This window comes from Peromyscus eremicus, chromosome 12, assembly GCF_949786415.1.
Source record: "Peromyscus eremicus chromosome 12, PerEre_H2_v1, whole genome shotgun sequence".
NCBI classification, from domain to species: domain Eukaryota; kingdom Metazoa; phylum Chordata; class Mammalia; order Rodentia; family Cricetidae; genus Peromyscus; species Peromyscus eremicus.
The window spans coordinates 9,394,158-9,413,270 of record NC_081428.1 but is presented as its reverse complement, the minus strand read 5'-3'; the positions used below and the strand labels follow the sequence as shown (position 1 = coordinate 9,413,270).

At 36.8% G+C, this 19,113-nt stretch overlaps 3 protein-coding genes and 1 pseudogene across 3 annotated transcripts; all 4 read left to right on the top strand.

Moving 5' to 3' along the window:
- Positions 1 to 1,093: 1,093 nt before the first annotated feature.
- Positions 1,094 to 1,270, top strand: LOC131922399 (keratin-associated protein 20-2-like). The gene has a single exon (XM_059277185.1). It carries the CDS (start codon positions 1,094 to 1,096, stop codon positions 1,268 to 1,270), a length of 177 nt encoding a protein of 58 aa, XP_059133168.1.
- A 5,390-nt stretch (positions 1,271 to 6,660) lies between these two features.
- LOC131922400 (keratin-associated protein 20-2-like) lies at positions 6,661 to 6,846 on the top strand. The gene has a single exon (XM_059277186.1). The coding sequence runs from the start codon at positions 6,661 to 6,663 to the stop codon at positions 6,844 to 6,846; it is 186 nt and encodes a 61-aa protein (XP_059133169.1).
- A 7,266-nt stretch (positions 6,847 to 14,112) lies between these two features.
- LOC131922409 (keratin-associated protein 20-2-like) lies at positions 14,113 to 14,289 on the top strand. The gene has a single exon (XM_059277193.1). The coding sequence runs from the start codon at positions 14,113 to 14,115 to the stop codon at positions 14,287 to 14,289; it is 177 nt and encodes a 58-aa protein (XP_059133176.1).
- A 1,775-nt stretch (positions 14,290 to 16,064) lies between these two features.
- LOC131922869 (keratin-associated protein 20-2-like) lies at positions 16,065 to 16,253 on the top strand (annotated as a pseudogene).
- Positions 16,254 to 19,113: the final 2,860 nt, after the last annotated feature.

Here is a 19,113-nt window from a genome sequence, read left to right as displayed (position 1 = left end):
CATGTAATGTTATAGTAATTCTGTGGATTCAGCTCCATGTATACTTTTATTTTATGTATGGTTTCAGATACAGGCACTTTCTTCATATCTTGATATACAAGACTGGTTTTATAACATAATGATCAAGACTCTACCACCAACAGTATTGTGTGTCCCAAGAATTTTAATTTGGACACTCTAAAATTAGAGGGAAAATTTCTCATGAAGTTGTTCAGTAGCTATATTTACCATGAAGCCACCTCATTTACATAGATTTGTCTCTTTGTCAAACTCCCTGAATAAATGCTTAGATACATGTATTTTCTTTTAGATAAACATGTATTTTGGTAAGTGTGTGAAAAGTTCAAACTTTAAACCTTGCAGTGATGGTTTGTCACCTTTTGTACCAATATTCCCTCCATCAGCTATAAACTGAGATGAAGTACAGATGGCTTTTCTGGTCTCCCAAGGAGTCTACACAGTTTTTATTTCATTTTTGCTTTCATTTTTGAGGGGACTATATAGGGAGTTCTATCTAAATTTTGTGCACGGTGTGTATGCATATTCTAAAGCATATTCTGGCAATTGTCCATAGAAATTCTGTGGGTGTATATGTGTGTGTGTGTGTGTGTGTAGATATATATATATCTCATGAGAAAGACTCAAGAAACAAATTCTTCCAGGTAAGATTCATTACAAAATTACAAAATAGAAGGCAAAAAACTGATCTCTCTATGGGGTGATGAAAACCCAACACATGTAAAAAGGAGAAAACTATGTCATGATTTATATCATCTGATAGAATCCTGTGCTGTTCCATTAAGCTATGTGAAAAATGGCTTAGAGACCTGAAAATTACATCAGATTCTATATTTGACTATGGGACCTGAGGTAGAAGCACAATTATCTCAGTTATGCAGCCTTGTCTGCCTAGTAAATCCTGGAACTCGTGATGTTTTCTGAGGCACTGTGCAGAGATGTGCGATGCTGCAATGCCTGTGGTTTTCCCTAGCAACAAGCCAGGTGTATAAAAGGCCCTTGGCAGACGGTGACAGCCAGACTCAAGGAACCTACTGCTTATTATTCTCTGAACAGTCCACTCACTCCTGACAACATGTGTTACTATGGCGGATACTATGGAGGCCTGGGCTATGGCTATGGTGGCCTAGGCTATGGCTATGGCTGTGGCTATGGCTGTGGCTATGGTGGCTATGGTGGCTATGGTGGCTATGGTTATGGCTGCTGCCGCCCACTGTGCTGTAGAAGGTACTGGTCCTATGGATTCTTCTGAGGAGATTCTGTAGCTGCTCACTCTAACTTCCTTCACTTCAGAGGTTCTTAAATCTTCATGAATTCCAACCTTTATTCAGACTATCTGAGGAATAATAAATGAAACACAACATGGCCAGCTATTCTTCTTTAATTTAATTGCACAAGTATTTGCAGAAATTATCTTCATTGTCATCATAATGCCTTGTAAAATGTGATCTCTTTGTATCCTTCCCCATTTTATAAAAAGATATGCTTTTAAATAAAGTATTTCCTTGAATATATTGCTTTCCTAAATGTGAGATGCCTTTTTGTGTATTTTTAACTGTTTGGTTACTATTGTGTTATTGTATATAAATGTGAGAAGTAAAGGACAGAAAGGAAGAGCAAATTATATATAGAGAGAGAAAGAAAAAGTTAGTGGGAGAGAGAGAGAGAGAGAGAGACAGAGAGTAAGGAGGAAAGAAGGAAGGAAGGAAGGGAGGGAGGGAGGGAAGACGGAAAGAAGGAGAGAAGAAAGATAGGAAAGGAGGAAGTGGAAGGAAATATTATCTTTGAACATTCCTCTGTTGGTAGACATTTTTATTATGTTCATATTCCTGCTATAATTAGTCACAACAAATTTCATAGTGCAAACATTTCTCTGAGATCAACTCCTTTTGTCTCCTATTTAAACTGTGAGAATGCTCATGAATTAGTGCTCTAAATATCTAGGTGTAGTTTCTACAGTACCTTCTATACTGACTGTTACCATACACATTCTGTTTATAGGGTTCCCTTTACTTCACCTGTTCTCTAACACCCATTTTCTTTCTAATATCCATTTTATCAACAACTATAGAGTTCAATCATTGTGACTTTGACTTGCAGTTTTGAAAATTCACCCTTGGTCATCTGTAGATTTTCTTTTGAAAAATATTTATAATTATCCAATTATTTTAATGTCAATTAATTTTCATCATGCTGTTTATTTGTAGACATTTCACATAAATTTTGGGTTTTGACTTCCTATTCTTTGTATAGAATAGTGTGTGAATCATCCTGCTAGGCAAAACCTTTTAGATGGATGTAAGAAGACCTTTCTATTTTCTTTCTGTTGATGGTACTTTTGAAGTCACTTCCAGTTATTTATGACAACAAGCAATTAATCTTTTCCAGTGTGTATTCCTTTTCTTATTAGTTCTTAGAGAACCTCATACCTGTATTTGAATAAAATTAATCATTCCCCATCTCTTCTCAGACTCCCACACTTTATGCCTGACCAACTTTGTGTCCACTTTTTTTTTTCTTAAACTCATAAAGCCCAATTTATGTTGCCTGTGTCCTATAGGATGGGTTGCCATCACCTGGGTATAGTTGACCTACCCAGGTAAACTCCCCTAAAACACTAAAACTCTACCTCTGGCAGCTATCAAATGGCAACTTATATAAAAGTAGGAATGTGTGCACACTTCTTCATTGCATGTTGGAGTTTATCTGACTTGAGCTTGCACAGGTCCCATGCATACTGTCACAACTTTTGTGAGTTCATAATGAAACTGCCTGCCAGGTCTAAAAAACATTGTTTCCCTGTAACCACATATCATCTCCTTAGTTAGAGCTGAGATGATAACACAATCATACTCTGTGTATTTTGACCAGTTTGGGATCTCCGTAATAATCACCATCTACTGCAACAATGCATGACTCTGACCAAGTTGAGTCTACACTAATCTACAAGTATTGCAATATTATGAGTAGTATTTTTGGGGGGGGTTTCAAGACAGGGTTTCTCTGTGTAGCTTTGATCTTTTCCTGGAACTCACTCTGTAGTCCAGGCTGGCCTCAAACTCACAGAGATCTGCCTGCCTCTGCCTCCCGAGTGCTGGGATTAAAAGTGTGTGCCACCACCACCTGGCTGTGAGTAGTCTTTTTTTTAAAATGAGTCTATTTATCTATATACTAATAGTTAGTTCTCCCTTAGGGTCTATTTACAGGTTATTGGCCAAATATAGGTGCTAGGTAAGGATTGCATCTGTCCAAATAAACTTAAATTCAGTAAAACCATATAGATTATTCCTAAGCTGTTTATGTCACTATTATACCTGGCACACATATTGAAATATCTGTCTTTTTTTTTTGGTTTTTTGAGACAGGGTTTCTCTGTGTAGTTTTGTTGCCTGTTCTGGATCTCATTCTGTAGACCAGGCTTGCCTCAAACTCACAGAGATCTGCATGGCTCTGCCTCCCAAGTGCTGGGATTGAAGGTGTGCAACACCTCTGCCCAGCTTCAGTCATATTTTTTTAGTTCAGAGTTCACAGTTAGTTAAAACTGATCATGTATTTTACCTCCCAGTAGAGAACATATTATCATTCAGCACTATGAAAGCTATGTAATTGGAATGAAGCTTCCAGGTCAGTACAACAAGCATGGTTTCTCCATGTTTTGTGACTCAAATATATCTTCAACAATAAACATAGTGTTTTGTCAGATTTAGGAGGGCAAACAATACTATTGGCAATAGCTTATATTTGGAGGTCTATGGGCCACTACTGCCAGGAATTCCAAAAGACACTCATTTCTGGCAAAGGGCTTTTTATTTGATAGTCAGCAATGTCTACTATGAGTACTGTTAGCTCATTACAGAGTTACTCCATTTTAAATATATATTGAGTGCAAATTTCTACAGCAGAAAACAAATTCCCATACAACTTTATATGAGATCCTTAATGTTAGGTATCTCTTTTCCTGCATTTCCATCCACTACCCTATTTAACCCTTCTTGTTCCCATTATAATTTTTACCCTTTGATACTACTGCACTCCATCTCAACTCCCTTGAAAGCACCTTCCACTGACACATGGACATGGCCCCATATGAATATTATGACCTCTAAAGAGTGATAATAATCAGAACTGCATGGTGCTGACATCAAAATAGACACACTGAAAATGGAATCTGACAAAGCATAACACATGAACTCAGTGCCACAGGAAAGGACTTTGGGGAAAGAACAACAGTAACTCAGGACTCTAAAGCAGAAATATATAAATGTGACCTCATAAAACTAAAAAGCTATGTACAACAAAGAATGCCATCATTCAAGTAAAGAGGGATCCTGTGTTATGGGGGAAAGCTTGATCTGTAATACCTGATAGAAGCTTAGAATCAAGAATACACAAAGAACACAAAAAGCTATACATCAAGGAGAGAAACTTTCCAATTATTAAGAATGGAACTAAATAGGTGTCTTTCAAATGATGAAAGAATATTGCATGAGAAACATTTTCTAAATGTTTTATATCTCAGCAAACACAGAAATACAAACCAGAAATACTTTTAAGTTTTCTTCTTACCTCAGTCAGATAGCTATGGTGAAAAACATAACTGATCACAAATACTGGTGTGGATTTGGAGAAAGGGGAACATTTATTTGTAGTTGGTGGGAGCACAAACTAGTGAAGTCACTGTGGAAATCAGTATGGAGGTTCCTCAAAGGAATCTAGCAATAGATCTACTACACAGTTCAGCTATACTATGCTCAGTCACAGAAACAAAGGTCTCTATATCATAGCATACTTGCTTATCTTCAGTAAATCTAGGAAATAGAGATATCCTTGCTGTCAATTTTATATTAAAACTATGTGACATTTCCAACTGTTTAAAAAAAGTGAAATTGTGAAAATTACAGCTGAATGGATAAAGCAAGAACAGTGAGTTAATTCAGACCTAAAATTCAAATATCACATATTTTGTGGATGTTAGCTTTGATTCTTCAAATATGTATTCCATTTTTAGTACCCCATGTAATATTATAGTAATTCTGTGGATTCAGGTCCATGTATATTCCTTTTATTTATGGTTTTATTTTATATATAGTTTCAGGTATAAGCACTTTCTTCATATCTCTATATACAAGAATGGTTTTGTTACATAATTATCAAAGATTCTTCCACTGACAGTATTTGTGTGTCCCAAGAATTTCATGTTGAGCACTCTGATATCAGAGGGAAATCTTCTCATGAAATTGTCCAATAGGTGCATTTACTCTGAAGCCACCGCATTTACATAGATTTGTCTCTTTGTCAATCTCCCTGAATAAATGTTTAGCTGCGTGTATTTTCTTTTAGATAAACACGTATTTTGGTAAGTGTGTGAAAAGTTCAAACTTTAAACCTTTCAGTGATGGTTTGTCACCTTTCATACCATTATTCCCTCCATCAGCTATAAACTGAGACAAAGTACACATGTCTTTTCTGGTCTCTTAAGGAGTCTATACAGTTTTTACTATCTATCTATCTATCTTTCTTCCTTTCTTCTTTCTTTATATAAGTGGACTATTGTATGGACTCCATCTAAACTTTTATGTATGATATGTATGCATATTCTGAAATAAGTTATGTCTATAGAATTTCTGTACTTATATATGTGTATATGCACACATATATGTATGTTGTATTTTTCTGTCATATATGTGTGTGGTGTAAGCACACAGGTGTTTGAGTAGGTAACTCAATGTGTATGGTTGCTAAATGAACACATTGTACCATGTTCTTCACTCGGTCTACCTACTTTATTACCATGAAGTTGGGTCTCTCAAGGGACATGGTGCTAGGCTGACAATCACTAAGTAAATCTCATAAAGTTACATATCTCTGTTTAGTCTGTAAAGCTCATGTGACCGTTATTTCAAAAGAAGTTTATAAATATTGACCTTGGTTCACCCAAAAAAAAAAAAAAACATAATGCCTTTCATAGTTACACCTTCAAGAGCTTCACATGGGCTCTATATGGGAAAAACACAGTACCTACAGTGTATGCACATTAAATGGTTTTGTATTTTTGGCTGATTTTAAAGCAACATGTAATAAAAGCAAAGTGCTTAGGAATAAATCCAAATATATTAATACAAGATGGTACCTACCTACCAAGTAGCAAATAACATATGCAAAAATTAGCTGACTGTTCATGAAAAAGACTCAAGAAACATCTTCTTCCAGATAACATTCATTCCAAAATTACAAAATACAAGGGAAAAAAACTGATCTTTCTACGGAGTAATGAAAACTCAACATATGTAAAAAGGAGGAAACAATGTAGTGATTTATATCATTTGATAGAATCCTGTGCTATTCCATTAAGCTATGTGAAAAATGGCTTAGAGACCTGAAAATTACATCAGATTCTATATTTGACTATGGGACCTGAGGTAGAAGCACAATTATCTCAGTTATGCAGCCTTGTCTGTCCAGTAAATCCTGGAACTCGTGATGTTTTCTGAGGCACTGTGCAGAGATGTGCGATGCTGCAATGCCTGTGGTTTTCCCTAGCAACAAGCCAGGTGTATAAAAGGCCCTTGGCAGACGGTGACAGCCAGACTCAAGGAACCTACCATTTATCGTTCTCTGAACAGTCCACTCACTCCTGACACCATGTGTTACTATGTCGGATACTATGGAGGCCTGGGCTATGGCTATGGTGGCCTAGGCTATGGCTATGGCTGTGGCTATGGCTGTGGCTATGGTGGCTATGGTGGCTATGGTGGCTATGGTGGCTATGGTTATGGCTGCTGCCGCCCACTGTGCTGTAGAAGGTACTGGTCCTATGGATTCTTCTGAGGAGATTCTGTTGCTGCTCACTCTAACTTCCTTCACTTCAGAGATTCTTAAATCTTCATGAATTCCAACCTTTATTCAGACTATCTGAGGAATAATAAATGAAATACAACATGGCCAGCTATTCTTCTTCTTTAATTTAATTGCACAAGTATTTGTAGCAATGATCCTCATTGTCATCATAATGCCTTGTAAAATGTGATCTGTTTGTATCCTTCCCCATTTTATAAAAAGATATGCTATTAAATAAAGTATTTCCTTGAAAATATTGCTTTCCTAAATGTGAGATGCCTTTTTGTGTATTTTTAACTGTTTGGTTACTATTGTGTTATTGTATATAAATGTGAGAAGCAAAGGATAGAAGGGAAGAGCAAATTATATATAGAGAGAGAAAGAAAAAGTTAGTGGGAGGGAGAAAAAGAGAGACAGAGAGTAAGGAGGAAGGAAAAAGGAAGGAAGGAGGAGGGAAGAAAGGAAGGAAGGAAAAGAAGGAGGAAGTAGAAGGAAACGTCCTTTTTGAACACTCTTCTGTTGGTAGACATTTTTATTATGTTCATATTCCTGCTGTTATTATGTCACAATGAATTTCGTAGTGCAAATATTTCTCCATCGTCAACTCCTTTTGTCTCCTATTTAAACTATGAGAATGCTCATGAATTAGTGCTCTAAATATCTAGGTGTAGTTTCTACAGTACCTTCTATACTGACTGTCACCATACACATTCTAACTGTTTATAGGGTTCCCTTTACTTCACCTGTTCTCTAACACCCATTTTCTTTCTAATATCCATTTTATCAACAACTATAGAGTTCAATCACTGTGACTTTGACTTACAGTTTTGAAAATTCACCTTTGGTCATCTGTAGATTTTCTTTTGAAAAAATATTTATAATTATCCAATTATTTTAATGTCAATTAATTTTCATCATGCTGTTTATTTGTAGACATTTCACATAAATTTTGGGTTTTGACTTCCTATTCTTTGTATAGAATAGTGTGTGAATCATCCTGCTAGGCAAAACCTTTTAGATGGATGTAAGAAGACCTTTCTATTTTCTTTCTGTTGATGGTACTTTTGAAGTCACTTCCAGTTATTTATGACAACAAGCAATTAATCTTTTCCAGTGTGTATTCCTTTTCTTATTAGTTCTTAGAGAACCTCATACCTGTATTTGAATAAAATTAATCATTCCCCATCTCTTCTCAGACTCCCACACTTTATGCCTGACCAACTTTGTGTCCACTTTTTTTTTTTCTTAAACTCATAAAGCCCAATTTATGTTGCCTATGTCCTATAGGATGGGTTGCCATCACCTGGGTATAGTTGACCTATCCAGGTAAACTCCCCTAAAACACTAAAACTCTACCTCTGGCAGCTATCAAATGGCAACTTATATAAAAGTAGGAATGTGTGCACACTTCTTCATTGCATGTTGGAGTTTATCTGACTTGAGCTTGCACAGGTCCCATGCATACTGTCACAACTTTTGTGAGTTCATAATGAAACTGCCTGCCAGGTCTACAAAAACATTGTTTCCCTGTAACCACCTATCATCTTTCTAATTAGAGTTGAGATGATAACACAATCAGACTCTGTGTATTCTGACCAGTTTGGGATCTCCGTGATAATCACCATCTACTGCAACAATGCATGGCTCTGATCAAAGTTGAGAGGTGCACTAATCTACAAGTATAACAATATCGTGAGTAGTCTTTTTTAAATTGAGTCTATTTATCTACATACTAGTAGTTGGTTCTCCCTTAGGGTCTCTTTGCAGGTTATTGGCCAAATATCGGTGCCAGGTGCATCTGTCCAAACAAACATAAATTCAATAAGAATGGGATAGATTATTCCCAAGGTGTTCATGTCACTATTATACCTGGCACACATATTTAATCTTTTTTTTTTTTTTTTTTTTTTTTGGTTTTTCGAATCAGTGTTTCTCTGTGTAGTTTTGGTGCCTGTTCTGGATCTCACTCTGTAGACCAGGCTGGCCTCGAACTCACAGAAATTGGCCTGGCTCTGCCTTCCAAGTGCTGGGATTAAAGGTGTGAGCCACCACTGCCCAGCTTCAGTTATATTTTCTTTTAGTTCACCATTCACAGTTAGTTAAAACTGATCATGTGTTTTATCTCCCAGATAAAAGCTATGCAATTGGGATGAAGCTTCCAGGTCAGTACAACAAGCATGGTTTCTCCATGTTTTGTGAGTCAACTTTATCTTTAACAATAAATAGAGTGCTATTGTCAGATTTTGGAGGGCAAACAATACTATTGGCAATAGCTTGTAATATTTGGAGGTCTATGGGACACTACTTGCCAAGAATTTCAAAAGGCACTCATTTCTGGCAAAGGGCTTTTTATTTGATAGTCAGCAATGTCTACTATGAGTACTGTTAGCTCATTACAGAGTTACTCCATTTTAAATATATATTGAGTGCAAATTTCTACAGCAGAAAACAAATTCCCATACAACTTTATATGAGATCCTTAATGTTAGTTATCTCTCTTTTCCTGCATTTCCATCCACTACCCCATTTAACCCTACTTGTTCCCATTATAACTTTTACCCTTTGATACTACTGCACTCCATCTCAACTCCCTTGAAAGCACCTTCCACTGATATGTGCACATGGCCCAATATGAATATTATGACCTCTAAAGAGTGATAATAATCAGAACTGCATGGTGCTGACATCAAAATAGACACACTGAAAATGGAATCTGACAAAGCATAACACATGAACTCAGTGCCACAGGAAAGGACTTTGGGGAAAGAACAACAGTAACTCAGGACTTTAAAGCAGAAATATATAAATGTGACCTCATAAAACTAAAAAGCTATGTACAGCAAAGAATGCCATCATTCAAGTAAAGAGGGAACCTATATTATGGGGGAAAGCTTGATCTGTAATACCTGATAGAAGCTTAGAATCAAGAATACACAAAGAACACAAAAAGCTATACATCAAGGAGAGAAACTTTCCAATTATTAAGTAGAGAATGGAACTAAATAGGTGTCTTTCAAATGATGAAAGAATATTGCATGAGAAACATTTTCTAAATGTTTTATATCTCAGCAAACACAGAAATACAAACCAGAAATACTTTTAAGTTTTCTTCTTACCTCAGTCAGATAGCTATGGTGAAAAACATAACTGATCACAAATACTGGTGTGGATTTGGAGAAAGGGGAACATTTATTTGTAGTTGGTGGGAGTACAAACTAGTGAAGCCACTGTGGAAATCAGTACGGAGGTTCCTCAAAGGAATCTAGCAATAGATCTACTACACAATTCAGCTATACCATGCTCAGTCACAGAAACAAAGGTCTCTATATCATAGCATACTTGCTTATCTTCAGTAAATCCATGAAACAGAGATAGCCTTGCTGTCCATCTACAGATAAATTTATATTAAAACTGTGTTACATTTCCACAATGGGACATGATCCAACTCTTAAGAAAAGTGAAATTGTTTATATGGTGTATCACATTGACAGACTTTCGTATGTTGAACCATCCTTGCATCCCTGGAATGAATCCTACTTGATCATGGTGGATAATTGTTTTGATGTGTTCTTGGAGTCTGTTTGCCAGTATTTTATTGAGTATTTTTGCATCAATGTTCATGAGGGAGATCGGTCTGTAGTTCTCTTTCCTTGTTGTATCCTTGTTTGGTTTGGGAATCAGGGTAATTGTAGCCTCATAGAAGGAGTTTGGTAATGTTCCTTCTGTTTCTATTGTATGGAACAATTAAGAGAGTATGGTATTAACTCTTCTTTGAAGATCTGGTAGAATTCTGCACTGAAACCATCTGGTCCTGGCCTTTTTTTGGTTGGGAGACTTTTAATGACTGTTTCTATTTCGTTAGGGGTTATTGGACTATTTAAATAGTTTATCTGGTCTTGATTTAATTTAGGTATGTGGTACCTATCCAGAAAATTATCCATTTCTTTTAGGTTTTCCAGTTTTGTGGAATAGAGGTTTTTGAAGTATGACCTGATGATTCTCTGGATTTCCTCAATGTCTGTTGTTATGTCCCCCTTTTCATTTCTGATTTTGTTGATTTGGATGCTCTCTCTCTGTCTTTTGGTTAGTTTGGATAAGGGCTTGTCTATCTTGTTGATTTTCTCAAAGAACCAACTCTTTGTTTCATTAATTTTTTGTATTGTTCTCTTTGTTTCTATTTTATTGATTTCAGCTCTTGAGTGGGGGTAGTGAAGGGCGAGGGTCAAGGGAAAGAGAGCTTGGGTGAGTGGGAGATCCCAGCTGGATCAACAACAGAGAGGGAGAACAAGGAATAGGACACCATGGTAAATGAAGACCACATGAGAATAGGAAGAAACAAAGTGCTAGAGAGGCCCACAGAAAACCACAAAGATACCCCCACAACAGACTGCTGGCAATGGTCGAGAGACAGTCCGAACTGACCTACTCTGGTGATGGGATGGCCAAACACCCTAATTGTCGTGCTAGAAACCTCATCCAACTACTGAGGGATCTGGATGCAGAGATCCATGACTAGGCCCCAGGTGGATCTCTGGGAGTCCAATTAGCGAGAATGAGGAGGGTTTATATGAGCGAGAATTGTTGAGACCAAGGTCGGATAAAGAACAGAGACAAATAGCCAAACAAACGGAAACACATGAAATATGAACCAATGGCTGAGGGGTCACCAACTGGATCAGGCCCTCTGAGTGGGTGAGACAGTTGATTGGCCTGATCTGTTTGGGAGGCATCCAGGCAGTGGCACCGGGTCCTGTGCTCACTGCATGAGTCGGCTTTTTGAAACCTGGGGCCTATGCAGGGTCCCTTGGCTGGGCCTGGGAGGAGGGGACTGGACCTACCTGGACTGAGTCCACCAGGTTGATCTCAGTCTGTGGGGAAGGCTTTGCCCTGGAGGAGATTGGAATGTGGGGCGGGCTGGGGGGAAGGTGAGGGGGGCGGGAGGGGGGAGAACAAGGGAATCTGTGGCTGATATGTAGAACTTAATTGTATTGCAAAATAAAAATTAAAAAAAAAAAAAAGAACATATGGGGCTTATTACCAAAAAAAAAAAAAAAAGTGAAATTGTGAAAATTACAGCTGAAAGGACGAAGCAGGAACAGTGAGTTAACTCAGACCTAAAATTCAAATATCACATATTTTGTGGATGTTAGCTTTGATTCTTCAAATATGTGTTCCCTTTGCAGTACCCCATGTAATGTTATAGTTAATTCTGTGGATTCAGGTCCATGTATATTCCTTTCATTTATGGTTTTATTTTATGTATAGTTTCAGATATAAGCACTTTCTTCACTTCTCTATATACAAGAACGGTTTTGTTACATAATGATCAAGATTCTACCACTGACAGTATTTGTGTGTCCCAAGAATTTCATGTTGGATACTCTAAAATCAGAGGGAAATCTTCTCATGAAATTGTCCAATAGCTACATTTACTGTGGAGCCACCTCATTTACATAGATTTGTCTCTTTGTCAAACTTCCTGAATAAATGCTTAGTTACATGTATTTTATTTTAGATAAACATGTATTTTGATAAATGTGTAAAGTTCAAACTTTAGACCTTTCAATGACGGTTTGTCACCTTTCATACCAATATTCTCTTCATCAGCTATAAACTGAGACAAAGTACAGATGTCTTGTCTGATCTCCTAAGGAGTCTATACAGTTTTTACTTACTATCTATCTATCTTTCTTCTTTCTTTTTGTAAGTGAACTATTTTAGGGATTCCATCTAAAGTTTTGTGAGTGCTATGTATGCATATTCTGAAGCGTATTATGTCCATAGAATTTCTACACGTATATATGTGTAAGTGCATGGGTATAGGTATGTTGTATTTTTCTGTCACATGTTTGTGTGGTGTAAGCACGCAGGTGTTTGAGTAGATGACTCAATGTGTGTAGTTGCTAAATGAGCACAATGTGGCATGCTCTTCACTCTGTCTACCTACTTTACTCCCATGAGATTGGGTCTCTCATGGGACATGGTTCTAGGTTGTCAATCAGTATATCATAGTAATCCTCTTGTATACTCTTGTATACTGCCCCTATCACACTGCAATTTAGCAATGTGAATTTACTCTACTTTTTGTGTGGGTTTATGGATTTTAACTATATCCTCATGCTAGCACAGAAAGTACTTATCCACCTAACTGTTAGTTAAACTTTTAAAGTTACATATCTCTTGTTTCTCTGCAAAGCTTATGTGACCATTATTTCAAAAGTAGTTTATAAATATTGACCTTGGTTCACCCCCAAAAAAATCATAATGCCTTTCATGGTTACACCTTTAAGACCTTCACATGGGCTCTATATGGGAAAAACACAGTACCTACAGTTTATGCACATTAAATAGTCTTGTATTTTAGGCTAATTTTTTTAAATTTTATAATTAATTTAATTTTACATACTAGCCATGAATTCCCCTGTCCTCCTTCCTCCCCTCTCCTTCTCCCAATCCACCCCCTATTCTCACCTCCTCCAAGGCAAGGACTCCCCTGAGGATTCAGCTCGGCCTGGTAGATTCAGTTGAGGCAGGTCCAGTCCCCTCCTCTTTTTACCTAGGCTGAGCAAAGTGTCCCAGCATAGCCCTTGGGTCCAAAAAGCCAGCTCATGCACTAAGGACAGGTTCTGGTCCTACTGCCTGGGGGCCTCCTATTAGTTCAAGCTAATCAACTGTCTCACTTATCCAGAGGGCCTGATCCAGTTCAATGGGGGCTCCTCAGCTATTGGTTTATAGTTCATGTGTTTCCACTAGTTTGGCTATTTGTCCCTGTGCCTTTTCCAATCATGGTCTCAATATCTCTTGCTAAGCTAATTTTAAAGCAACATGTAGTAAGATTAATCCAAAATAACAAAATAGAAGGGAAAAAAACTGATCTTTCTGTGGGGTAATGAAAATCCAACATATGTAAAAAGATGAAAATTATGTAGTGATTTATATCATCTGATAGAATCCTGTGCTGTTCCATTAAGCTATGTGAAAAATGGCTTAGAGACCTGAAAATTAGATCAGATTCTATATTTGACTATGGGACCTGAGGTAGAAGCCCAGTTATCTCAGTTATGCAGTCTTGTCTGCCCAGTAAATCCTGGAACTCGTGACGTTTTCTGAAGCACTGTGCAGAGACATGTGATGCTGCAATGCCTGTGGTTTTCCCCAGCAACAACCCAGCTGTATAAAAGGCCCTTGGCAGACGGTGACAGCCAGACTCAAGAAACCTACTGCTTATCATCCTCTGAACAGTCCACTCCTGATACCATGTGCTACTATGGTGGATACTATGGAGGCCTGGGCTATGGCTATGGTGGCCTAGGCTATGGCTATGGTTGTGGCTATGGCTGTGGTTATGGTGGCTATGGTGGCTATGGTGGCTATGGTTATGGCTGCTGCAGCCCACTGTGCTGTAGAAGGTACTGGTCCTGTGGCTTCTACTGAGGAGATTCTGCAGCTGCTCACTCCAACTTTCTTCACTTGAGGTTCTCAAATCTTCATAAATTACAACCTTAGTTCAAACTATCTGATGAATAATGAATGAAACACAACACGGCCAAAAATGTGTGAATATTTGCAGCAAAGATCCTCATTGTCATCATAATGTCATGTAAATTGTGATCTGTTTGCATCCTTCCCCATTCTATGAAATGATAATGTTTTAAATAAAGTATTTCTTTCCTAAAGTCTTTCTAAATGTGAGTTGTGCATTAGTGTTTTTATATCTGGTTACTATGGTGTGATTGTGTATAAATGGGAGATAAGTAATGGAAAGAATGTGAGAGAGCAGAAGGGAGGGAGAGAAAGGGGAAGACAGAAGGGAGGATGGAAGAGAAGAAAGGAGGGAGGAAGGAGGAAATAGAAGGAACTATTCTCTTTAAATATTCTCCTATTGGTAGACATTTTTATTATGTTCACATTCTTGCTATTACAATGTCATGATGATTTTGGTAGTGCAAATATTTCTCTGAGATGAAATGCTTTTGACTGCTGGTTAAATTTTGATTACTAACACAGATTAGTTCTCTGAATATCTTGGGTGTAGCATCCACTGTACCTTCTATAATGACTGTCACTTTCATACTCTTGCTGTGTACAGGGTTCCCTTGACTTCACCTTTCTTTAGCACCTTAATATCCATTTTATTAACAACTATGGGGAAATAACTCATTGTGACTTTGACTTATGATTTTGAAAATTCACCCTTGGTCATCTATAGATTTTCTTTTGAAAATTATTTATGATAATTCTCTTATTAATTTCATATCATGGAACATGGTGCTGACAATCAGTATGTCATAGTTATCTATCTGTCTGTATGCTAGCCATTTAGCATTGGGGTGTAAGAATGTGAATACACCCAACTTCCTATGTAGCTCCTGGGGATTTTTAACTATACCCTCATGCTTGCACAGCAAGAGCTCTTATAAACAGATCTCCACAGTGTTAATTAAACTCATAAAGTTACATGTCTCTGATTTCTCTGCAATGATCCTGTGACCATGATTTTAAAAGAAGTTTATATTGACCTTGGTTTACCTACAAAATCATAATGTCTTTCATAGTTACAATTTCAAGACCTCCAAATGGAGTCTCTAACAGAAACACACAGTACCTACTGTTTATGAACATTAAATGATCATGTATTTTTGGATGATTTTAAACCAACATATAATAAAATTCTTAGAAATAAATCCAAATACATTAATATGAAATGTCAACTACCAACCAATATTGTTATGTTGCAAATAACATAACCAGTTCTTCAGAAGAAAAACTCAAGAAACATGCTCCTCTAGATAAAACTCATTCCAAAATAAGGAAACAGAAGAAAAATAATCTACTTTCTTTCTCAAACTAAAAAAAAAATGTAAAAATGATAAAACTATGCAATGATTTATATCTTCTGACAGAAACATGTCATGTATTCACTAATCTACAATGAGGAATAGTGTAGAGAGTTGAAAATTAGATCAGACTCCACAATTTGACTATAGGATCCTGTAGGAGCACAATTATCTCTGTTATTCAGCCTTTTATGTCTGATAGATCATGACACTCATGATGTTTACTGAAGCACAGTGCAGAGATGTGTGACATTGCAATGCCTATGGTATTCCGCAACAACAACGCAGGTGTATAAAAGCCCTTGGCAGATAGTGGCATCCAGACAAGAAACATACCACTAGTCTTCAGCTGAACTGTCCTCTCCTGACATCATGTGTTACCATGGCAGCTACTGTAGAAGCATGGGCTGTGCCTATAGTGGCCTAGGCTATGGCTATGGCTATAGCTATGGTAGTTATGGTGGCTATGGCAGCTGGTGGATACAGTAGCTATGGTGCTATGGTTATGGCTGCTGCCACCCACTGTTCTGTAGAAGATACTGGTCTTATGGCTTCTACTGAGGAGTATCTACAGCTTCTCAGAATGTTACCCACCATCTGCTGTCCAACTGAAGTGCTTGTAAGTTTTTTCACTTCAGGAACTCTTAAATAACTTCAAACATTCTAGCTTTATAACCAAATGTCTGAGGAAAATAAATGAAATTCAGCATCCTTAGCTTGTCCCAAACCTTTAACTGGATGGTATGAGCATTTTGGTACCATCTTCAAAATGTTCTGTCATGTGATGAAATATGACTCTCAACTTGAGTATAAAAGTATAAGAATTACCAAATAAACGTTCTACTGTAAATATGCATTTCTTATAGTTTATTAAACATAATCAGTTTTCATATGCTTGTGCATTTATATCTGTTTGGTCTCATGTATGTAGTCACATGGGAGAGGAATGAGGGAAATAAAGATGAGATAGAAGATATAGACTAGGAGGAGAAATAAAAGAGTAAATGGAGAGGGAAGAAAGGAGAATTAGAAAGAAAAAGACAAACACATCTATTGATGCACATTTGTTCCATACATTTGCTATTCTGAACAATGTGACAGTGAACGTGGTCATGTGGATAGTACTTTGAGATGGAATAGGTTTCCTCTAGTTAAATATGCAGCAGTATGACCTCCATTTCTTACCACGCACACACATACACACACACACACACACACACATTATATATACATACTTAGTATATATTCTATATTATATGTGTACATACTTAGTGCATATATACATGTATATATATAGTATATGTGCACAGGGGGTGGTTCATGGTATAATATTTTCTGTCATGGCTACACCAACATTTCCACCATCAGTGTAGAAGTGTTCCCCTTTCTCCATATGCTCTGTGACATTAACCTTTAGTCTTTCTATATTAGTCATTTTCCAGATGAGGGCTGCAATCTCATCTCAATCTGGCTTCACGTCTCTGAGATATTAGTGGAGTAGAACATTATTGTGCCTTTTTGGCCATTTGTATGTTTTCTTTCAATAAAGATATTTCCCAATTCTCTGTTATTTTAGCGTCAATTTATTTTCTTTGTTTGACTGTGTGCATCTCATATAAACTTTGTTTATTAACACCCTGTCTGTTGTATTTGTTTTATCCCCTGGTGTGGACTCCTTTTGTACAGTTCGTTTCCTGTTGTACAGAAGATCCTTAGTTGGATATATGAAAAGTTGTCTATTTTCATGGTTTTTCCTCTTATGTGTGTAGCATGCCCTTTACCAACTCAGCCACCTCCTGTCCCCTCGAACTAGTATTTCAATATAAATATAGTATTGTCTCAACCCAAAGTCATACCACTTGGCTAGAAGAAACCCAAATATATGCTAAGTAGTTGTGGTTTGGTGATATTAAACTAACTTTCCCAGCTCCTTACCTCTGATCACTCTCCTTAGTCTCAAGTGGTTTTATAAAATTTAATGTAGTCAAGGTATTAATCACGAATCTGATGAATAGTTGGCAAAGATTTCCTTCATGTTTCATTAATCTGGTAATGGCTGTGCAGCAAGGCTTGTTTGTGTGTTTTGTGTGTGTGTGTGTGTGTGTGTGTGTGTGTGTGTTTGTGTGTGTGTGTGTGTGTGTTTTGTTTTGCTTTGTTCTGTTTTTATGCTATCCTGTATTATCATGCTATCATGCTCAGTATTGTTTCCTGTACCATTGGAGTTTTCTTGAAAATGTATCTTGGAGAATTTTACTTATGTTTCCTCCTAAATTTCTCAGATTTTGGAACTAAAATTAAGAACTTAGGTCAATTTGAGTCATATTCTAGTTCCTTTTTTGTACACATAGATATTATGTTTTCCCCAGGACTATTTACTCAAGAGACATTTTTTTTTTGCAATGTAGCTTTTTGATATCTTTGTTAAAAATTATGTAACCAGGGTGCTCTAGATTTTTCCCCTGAGCTTCCTGTTTTTGTTTTTGTTTTTTTCCCTAATTGGGCCACATGCCTGTTTTTATGCTAGTGACATTTAGTGTCATTTACTACGGTTCTGTAGAATAATTTGAGATGAGTTTGGTACAATTTGGTACATTACCTCCAGCATCATTCTTTCTTTTAGCATTTTTTTTTAGTATTAAAGAGCTCTTAGTTTTCACATGCCTTTTTGCCTTGCATTGTTCAATTCTGCTAAGAATGTAATTGACTTTCTGATAGAAATCACATTAAATCTGTATATGAATTTAGTAAATATGGTTCTTCTTACATTATCAATTTTGACAATCCATGAGCATGGATTTCATTCAATTATTTGCTGTCTTCTTCAATTTTTCTTCAGTTCTTTAAAGTTTTCATTATGTATTTTCAAATACAAGCTTATTTAACTCCTTTATTAGATTTATGTCAAGATAAATTGTAAATTATTGTTGGTAAAATTTTTCTTTGGATGCTTTTTCTGAGGTTTTTTTTGAGATTTATTTTTATTATAAAAAATCATTTTAAATTTAAATATTTTGATCATATCCTTCCCCTCCCCCAAGTCCTTCCAGGCCCTCTATCCAACCCTACTTTAAGTTCTTTCTTAAAAAACAAACAAAAACCCAATATAACAACAAAACTCACCCAAAACAAAACAAAACCACACCAAGAGGGAAAAAAAAACAACCACTAAACTATAACCAAATAAACACACACACACACACACACACACACACACACACACACAAAACAAAACAAAACAAATACACTGTGGAGTTCAATTCTCTGTTGGTCGTCCACTCCTGAACATAAGCCTGTCCTGGTTGATATATTCAGTGTCACTCTACTGAAAAATCTGATTTTCCCTCTCCAAGAGGGTGAAAGTGACAGTTCAGTTGTTAAACTTTACCATAGTGGCTAGGTTTTCATTCATTCATTCTTTCAT

Bases quoted from the DNA above. Each gene is read 5' to 3' on its own strand.
- LOC131922409 (XM_059277193.1), top strand. From the start codon at position 14,113: ATGTGCTACTATGGTGGATACTATGGAGGCCTGGGCTATGGCTATGGT.
- LOC131922399 (XM_059277185.1), top strand. From the start codon at position 1,094: ATGTGTTACTATGGCGGATACTATGGAGGCCTGGGCTATGGCTATGGT.
- LOC131922400 (XM_059277186.1), top strand. From the start codon at position 6,661: ATGTGTTACTATGTCGGATACTATGGAGGCCTGGGCTATGGCTATGGT.